The sequence below is a fragment of the Pteropus alecto genome, unplaced genomic scaffold (genome assembly GCF_000325575.1).
Source record: "Pteropus alecto unplaced genomic scaffold, ASM32557v1 scaffold1158, whole genome shotgun sequence".
Classification (NCBI taxonomy): Eukaryota; Metazoa; Chordata; class Mammalia; order Chiroptera; family Pteropodidae; genus Pteropus; species Pteropus alecto.
This window is the reverse complement of record NW_006441449.1, coordinates 22,158-30,466: the sequence shown is the minus strand read 5'-3', so window position 1 is coordinate 30,466 and position 8,309 is coordinate 22,158. Positions and strand designations below refer to the sequence as shown.

The following is an 8,309-nucleotide window of genomic DNA, read 5'->3' as shown; positions in this document are numbered from 1 at the left end:
AGGGTCCTGATGGGTGTGGTAGCAAGTCCTTTTCTCCTGGCATCATGATCAGGGCCTCCTTGAGCAGGACACTCTATCGCGGCAAGGATGTCCCCACAGCTGGGCCCCTGGGCACCATGCCTATGACGCAGACCTCGGAATCACTCTAGAGAAATTGCTCCAGGTATGCTAGTTTTGCCATGTGGTCAGGCCCAGGCAGAGGCTAGGTGGGCTGGAGCAGAGGGTAGGGGACACTCCTGAACTATCCCTGAATCCTGACAGGTCACTTGTGCCTGTGCTGTGAGAAATATTATCTGATGAGCTCTTCCCCCTCCAGGCTCCGCTGGAAGAAAGGAGAGCCAGTAAATCTTGTTATATGACCCTACTCCAGTCCCTCAGTCTCTTAAGTCCCACTTGTCCCTGGGAGCCATCCTTGGGCAACAGGTATAAATCAAGGCCACAGACTGTATCCCGAGGTCCACAGGCCTGTGCAAGCTGATGAAATATATTGTCCACCTTCCATGCTGGAAGGCTCTGCTGTGCGTGTGAGACTGGTCTTCTGAGTAAAAGTGATAGGTGTCTTCTCTCGTCTTGGAACATAGACCTGAACTGAGATAGACACCCTAGAATGGAGCCACCATGAGCCACTGAATCGGTATATTCTCGACGCCCCCCTCTGCCTATGGATGGTGGTGGAATACCAGCGCCTCTTTGGTCACTGCAAAATTTTTGGACACGCCATGTCACTTTGCCTCTTTCCCCCTAACCTCACCCTGGGTCCCACCATCACATTGTGACTGCTCACAGTGTCACATCCTGCTCGATTCTCTGAAATAGGACTGTGGGCACCCATGACCCTGCTGTTCTCTTCTCTACAGCAGGTGTGGGGCCCTCAGTGCCCTCCGTGCTCCCCAGTGGCATACCCTCAGAGCTAGAGTCACTGTCCTTGTCCTCGCTGCTTCTCCAGAGCATGAGAAGGACAGAGGGAGGGTGACACTGAGCTAAGAGGGGTTTGCTGGCTCATCTCAAACATCAGGGAGAGAAGAACAAGATTTCTCCCACCTCTGGACTCAGGGCCAGCACTTCCCCCAAACTCCGCTCCTACTCTGGGTCACTTCCTGGAGACTGAGGGGAATTCCAGCCTTTGCAAACCCATCTCCTACAGCTCACAAGTTCAAGGTATAGAGAAAGCAAGAGAGGCCTGGCTGAGCTGGTTCTTGGGTTAGGATCTTACAGTTTTGCTCATCTTGCCATGTCCTGAATGCTTTTCTTTTTCTCATAATGATGGTATTATGAAAACCAAGTGCAATGAGGGAATGGGGTGAAGGTACGTATGCCATGCTTAGGTCAGCCTCTCTCCAGGGCCCCATCTCATTTGTAAGTCAAAGCAAGAACTTGGTGTGAGCGGACCCTGATTCTTTCCCTTCTCCCTTCAGGGCACAGACAGAGGCCACCAGGTCTCATGAGAAAAAGCATATATTTTGGGAAACAAATAATAGTGGTAGGAAGGAACCATTAGCACATGGAGGATGTGCTAACATGAGAAAGAAAAGTTTCTCTTTGCATGGTATACATTTTTTCTTGCATAAAATTCCTACCAGCAAAGGCATGAGAAGCACACTCTGGTTGGCCAAGAAAGACATATCTTGGAAGGGGACAGCGCACTGGACAGTAGTAGAGATGGCCTGAGGGTCTTGTCAACCTCAGCTCTTGCTGGTAGAGTCTATCTTGGGACCCCAGCTTCCTGGGTGGGATGAGCCACTTGCTGTCCCTGTCTCTGCTCCGTCTGCTCTTATTAGGGTGGTTATGTCCATTAGGGGTGAACTGGTCATCATCGGCCATATTTTTCATCACTCTTCTCTGCTCTTTGTAAGAGAGAGCCCTCTGGTAGCAGAGATGTGGACCTACTGGAGCCTGGAGTTCTCCTTTGCAGCAATTCACCTCTGAGGGACAGAGTCCATGGTGAAGTGCCATTTTCTCCTCTAAGATCTGTCCAACAGCTGTCACCAGTACCTGAGCCTCGGTAGCTCTGCTGCCCATAATTGATCTGCTTTTGACTGGTTCGCAGCTCTGGTCAGCAGCTGATGCAGGCTGGCCTTTATGCGGGTCATCTTTCAGTCCTTTGTCTTTCCTGGGGAACATCCACTGCAGAAAGTACTTTATCCTGTTTTTGAGGAAGCTTTCTGGTGGAGGCTGTTCCTTCTGCATGAGCTGGAAGGACTTGCTTCTTAAGGACTCTTCTGATTTCTTCCTCAGGGCAGCACTTATCCCACTGTCTTGCGAGGTCCTCATTTCTGCCAGCTTTTCTTTGTGCTCTCCTGGCTTGGGCCGTCCATTGTTTTCCTTCTCATAAGTGGGGATAAACGTCGTGCTCTGGCTCTTAGATTGGTCTTGCAACCTCAGGGACTCCTGTTGGCTGCTCCCTCCACTCGATATGTAGTCATTTAGCACCTTAGAAGCTGACATGTCCCCACTGGAAATACTCTTGGAACTGAACAGAGATCCCGGAGAAGCCAAGACATCTGCAACAAGGAACACATCAGAGTGACAGCCTTGAAGAAGTGTGTCCGTGGCACAGTCTTGAAGAAGCACACCAGTTTCACAGTCTTGAAGGAGCACAGTTGTGGTATGGCCTTGAGGGTGGTTCTCTGACTGTACCAACCGCTGAAAGTCAAGCTGACTAAGCTGTGCATCGAGGCATGGCTTTGCTGGATCTTGGGCAACCAAGTTTGTAGGTGATGAGCGTTTTTTACTGGACTCTGGAGACTCTGATCTCCTCAGGGTGACACAGGGCTCCAAGGTAACACTTAAAGCAGGGGCCTCTTTGGCCCTCACTGCCTTCCTGGCTTCTTTGGCTCTTGAAGATTGGACCTCTAAGTTGAGTTCCAACTTAGAGTCTTGTGAGGTCTGACCTCCACTCTCCTTCCTTGGCTCAGTCTTGGCCACCACTGAACTTGGATTTGGCTCCAGGCTCTCTTTCTCCACTTCCATGGCAATCTCACTATGCCAGATTCTGCCCACAAAGGGGCATGTGAGGGACTGAGAAGATACCCTGCCCATCTGTCCAATTAGAGGGCTTTCTGAGGACCCATGGTCATCACTAGGTGGTCTCTCTACCACATCCTTCTGGATTTCCTCACACGCAGTTGAGGGGGCAAGGAGAGGACTCACCAGTGTGGGCATTGACTCTACTGTTATCACCTTGTCTCTCAGAAGGGGCTGAAGACCAGGAACCGAATCATCTGATATCACCCTGTCTCCTGGAAAGAGCTGAGGACTGGGAACTGACTCTTCTGTTAGGAACTCTTCTCCAGAATGGAACTGAGGAGGTTTCCCCCCAAACTTGGTGAACTTAGCTTTAGAGTGGGCCCCAGATGCAGAGGTGGCTGAGGGGTTAAAGAGAGACCATCGAAGAGGCGAGGGTTGAGCCTTTTTCAACTTAAAGAATTTTACAGGCTTGAGAACCTTGAGGGGTAGGCCCCATCTGTGCCTCACCCAAAACCTTTTAATATGTGCTTCTAGCAACTGTCGAGCTTGTGGACGGCGGCTGAAAACCTCATGGGAGGTGTTCATGTGGGATTCCCAACTTTTAGAAGATGCTGGATTTCTGGCTTCCGTGTGCGCATTTGACTCTCTAGGAAGGTCTAGGGCATGATTAGCAGCAATCCTTGAATGATGAACATCCATGGGGATCCGACCCTCACTGATCTGCCCTGACGTTCTGACGGAATGGACTCTCAAGAAGTTTTCTGGATACTTCTTTTCTGGGCCCACTGTCGATGTCTTCACCAAATCTCTTTTTGAATCTTCATAGCTCTCTTCCAGAACCTTCACTGGGCAGCTCGTTGAGCCCCTGTGTACGTCTTTTATGATCTTCCTCGCATTATGCCCCACATCCTTGCCCAGGTCCATCCTTGGTGGGATCATTGCTGGATGCCTATATCCTATTTTTTCTGCATCCTGGCTGCTGTTTCCTGTAAATGCAGAGGTCTGAAATGTCCCCCGCATGCCCTGTGCCTGATGTGCCTGTGGGAATTCTCCGTCAAGCTGTGGAAGTTCCAGAGATAATTGCATCCAGTGGGGCAGGCCAGCCACGTGTCTATAATGCACGAACCTTTTCTGAAGGTGTTGTTCCAATTGCTCCAGAATCTCAGGGTTGATCACATCCTCAAAAGCAAGGGAGACTGGCCTGGGAGTATGGGAGGCCCCATTTTCCTGGGGAAAGTTGGGATTGACTTTGCTAGAAAGCACTTGAGGTTTTTTCACCAGAAAGGGGAAAGATCTTTCCCCTTCTAGTTGCTTCTTCCAAAAGTGAGGTTCCAGGTCTTGATATGAAATTGAGATAAAAGATCGTGCCTTATCCTGGGTTGTAGGGCAAGATACCCCAGTGGTCCTTGTTTGGGGTGGAGAAAAAGGTGGTAGATGGGTCTGGGTCTGGATCTGAGCCAGAGGTGGAGTCTGGAATTGGGGCATGGCTGGAGTCAAGAGTTTGGGTTGGGTCACAGGGTGGGGCAAGGGCTGGGCCAGGGTAAGATGTGAAGTTACTTTACGCCGAATTTGCAATGGTAAGGCATGAGGGAATTCATTGAATATGACAGAAGGAAACTCTGGTGGGGTTTCTCTGACAGTAGCCACCAGAGACTCACTATGCAGAAAGGGGAGACCCCAGAAGAGCTGGCTGCATTTCTGCTGTAAATTGGTCTCAAATGTTTCAGGATGTAGGTGCTTCTCAGGACCAAGCAGCTTCTCTGGTTTGCCTTTCATTCCCCAGAGGGCGTCCTGCTCATCACCCAGTGACTTGATCATATTTGTCAAAGAATTCAAGTGGTAGTCTGACCCTTCTTTTTTTTCTTGTTCCTTCCAAATCTTCAGTTCTACTCTCCCAGAGATCGGCTTCTGGACATCAGGGTTGAAAAATGAGAGAGTACTAGTCTCTATCTGTTCATCTGTGGGGTGCCGCCTGGATGAGTCCTCTGGTAGGTGATGGGACACTTGCTCTTGTTGAGACTTAAAGTGTGTTGAAGTAGAGAGGCTGTGGGCTTTGGAATCCATCTGCCACCGAGACAGAGTCGAAATGGAACAGATTGAGTGGTCAAGGCCTGACATGGCTGGAATAGGCGAAGCTGACCAAGGCATGTGTGGAGACCAGCTCACTGAGTCACACTTGGGAAGAATCAGAGTGGAATCTTGTGGTGGGGGTGCAGAGGAGGCTGTCAGAAGTGGAGGGTGGGCCTCTGAATCAGGGAGACATGAAGTGGAAGTAGACAGTGTAAGTGGCTTGGGTAAAAGGCCATCCAGGGGAAGGAAAGGCTCTGGTGGCTGAGAGGCACTCACAGATGAGCACGAATGAAAAGAAAACGAGGAGGTCCTTGGGCTTGGTGACAGGCTAGAGGACCAAGGTAGTGGATGTTCAGTCAGAGGAACTGGGGAAGCCAACGGGAACATGACGGGAGCAACATCTTCTACAGGCTCCCCACAGGACTGCTGGGATCCCGCAGGATTTGCTTTGCACACCTCACTAGAGAGGTCTTGACATGAGCGCTGACGAAAGCCACCCTCATTCGGGAGCCTCTCGAGGTGGCTGCAGGACACGGAAGCACAGGCTGAATCCAGGAGAATAAGGGGCCAGAAGGACAGGACGGGTAGTGGAGGCTGGGTAGCCTGGGGAGGGGTGGGCACCAGAAGACCGGGGTCCCCTCTAGTCCCCATGCTGTCTTCAGAATGCTCCTGTTGTCCCTCACTGGGGATTTGTAGCCACACCCCTTTCCCATGCCCCTCTCTCCCTTTAGGACAGTCCAATTTGGCTGGCAGCCTGGAGGGAGGTGTACCCAAGAGGAGGGGAAGATTTTTTATGTTCGCCAAAGGGAAACCAGGCCGTGAGCCTCTTCCAGTTCTTGCAGGCAATCTCTGCAAGCTAGAAATCAGGAGACTGGGTCATGCGATGAAAGCAGAGCCTGGGGGTCTTACAGGAGACTAAGACAATCACTTTAGGCGAGACACTTGGAAGGGAGAACTCTGGAGCCCAAGCACCTGAGTCCAAGGACACACGATTCCTGACAGTGGTGGCAAGGCTCAAGAAGGGTAGAGTGTTATCATTCACAAAGTGCCTCCACATTCATTACCCACCAAGGACCTCGCAACTAGCCCATGGGGATGGAAAGTCAGGGAGCACATCACACATGGATCTGAGAGAAAGTAAACAACTTGTTCACACTTGGACCTGGAGGTCTCCCACCTCCCAGTCAGACACTGTTGGTCTAATACAGCCCAAACGCTCCTTCTAGATGAAACCCATTTCCAGGCCCTTGAGGCTCGAGGCTTTGTTCTGAGCATGGCATCTAGGAAGTATCTCGGTTCTGATCTCCTTTCCAGGGGCCTCCCTGAGGGTTCTGTTTCCTGAGTTTCGGGTGTCGCTAGTGTCCTCAGAGACCTGGAGCTGGGCCCTCAGGGACAGAAGAGGTGGAGATGAACCTTTGGGAGCAGGATTGAGGGGCAGAATCTCAGCTTTCAATGTTCTACTTTTCTTCCTTCTCCTGCTCCTCCACTTCAGCTCCACTGGACAGTGAGACAAAATAAAAAACGAGGGGAGGATCTCCTTCTCACTGTCCTCTCTCTAGATGAACCGCAGATGCTCAGCATTCTGGAGTAATATGACTTTCTCCTTACATAATGGGACTCCGCATTTCTCCCCTTTTATTTTTAAAGTGGATACAAATATTTTTGTTTTTTGTTTTTTAATTTGAAAACGTAAAGAAGGATTTTCTATGTGAGACCCATCAGTGATTTCTTCCATCGCTCTTCCTCTGCTCAAGAAACATAGACATTCTCAGACCTACAGGCCCCTCTGCCACCGTCAGGTCGGATTCTGCTTTCCGAGGCCAGGGCCCCACTGCAGCCTCTACTCAGAGGTGCTCGGGTGCTCAACACTGTCCTCAGATCAGCCCCGACAGAGGAGAGGCTCAACACAGACTCCTGCCATGGAAAGGCAGCTGGAGAACCAGTCATGCTCAGAGGCCTGTCCACCTGCAGAGATCTAACTCTTACTTACTATCTAGTCCTCGGTCACTCGTCACTGCATTTGGGACTGTGCCTTGGAGCCCTCCACCACACTTGGACTCCCTGTCTGAGATCTTTGGAGAGAAAGTCCTCATGCCCAATCTAAAGTCTGCCTACCCTGCTTTGTTCCTAGGATGATGATATTTTATAATTTCCAAGTATTCTCATCTCAGGAGTCTTTCCAGGTGATTCAGAAAGGGAGAAATAAGAATAAGAATACAGATCATTTCTCTTGGTTCTGGGCCAAGGATTCCTTACCTCCTTGATATTTCTTTGTTTCCTACGTGGTGGTGAAGATGGCTTACTCTCGAAGAAAGGAAGTAGCAGGAAGTAGAGCCCCAGTCCACACAGGAGGGCGATGATGGTATCAGTCACCCACGGAGTTAAACTGGAACTCAGCCAGGTAGCAATAACACTATTCAGAGAAGAGAGAAAATACTCCATCATCTGAATCGCACTGCTGCCCTCAGGCAACTGTGCTCTTGGGAGCGGCTTGTGGACTAAAACCCCAGGCCCAAACCACAGAGCTGCATCTGGTCACAAAGGGCTCTTGAGGGGTCAATAACAGGCGGAGGCTGGTGGCTGCCCCCCGCCCCCGCAAACACCCAGCTCCACAGATCCCTCTGCCTTTATCTGAACCGTCCAGTACTACACTCTCACCCTGTTAGAGATACACAATTTTCTATTCATTCAGCCTGGAGCTCAGATTGTAATACCTTTGAAATCTCTACTTGAGCTCCATCAGTTTTATAGCTTTGAGAAATGTGATGTTGTTCCTGGAATTTTGGTTAATTCCCAAGAATATTTACTATCATGCTGCCCTCTATCTGCAGTACCATCCTTCTCACATACAGTTTTGCCTTGCCTCAGCCCAGATGTACACCTTATTTAGCTTTATGAATTCTAAAATCATTAAAACTGTTTTATTTTAATTAATCTTCACTATCTTCAGCCAGGGGCACTCAAAAATCAAATGAATAATTACCCCAAATTTACAAAACTAAATTAGCAGAAAACAAATTGAAATTGTTAAAAAGGCAAAGTACATTTTTCATGTTTCTAGCATTTTTGCTTCTGAAGTCAATAAAGGTTAAACTGCACAAAACCTTTTACTGTATTCTTTATACAGACACACACACCACTCTCCACACATACACACAATCCTTAAACAAATCAATCCAGCACTTCCAAATCTAAGAATCAAGCATTTCCTTTAGGTCAAAAGACTTTCTTCAGCAATTCTTGCATGTAGAACTCTATGTCTTTGTTTATCT

At 49.4% G+C, this 8,309-nt stretch overlaps 1 protein-coding gene across 1 annotated transcript; it reads right to left on the bottom strand.

Moving 5' to 3' along the window:
- Positions 1–1,494: 1,494 nt before the first annotated feature.
- LOC112485405 (putative spermatogenesis-associated protein 31C2) lies at positions 1,495–5,688 on the bottom strand. Its single transcript, XM_025051650.1, has one exon. It carries the CDS (start codon positions 5,686–5,688, stop codon positions 1,495–1,497), a length of 4,194 nt encoding a protein of 1,397 aa, XP_024907418.1.
- Between the last annotated feature and the right edge of the window lie 2,621 nt (positions 5,689–8,309).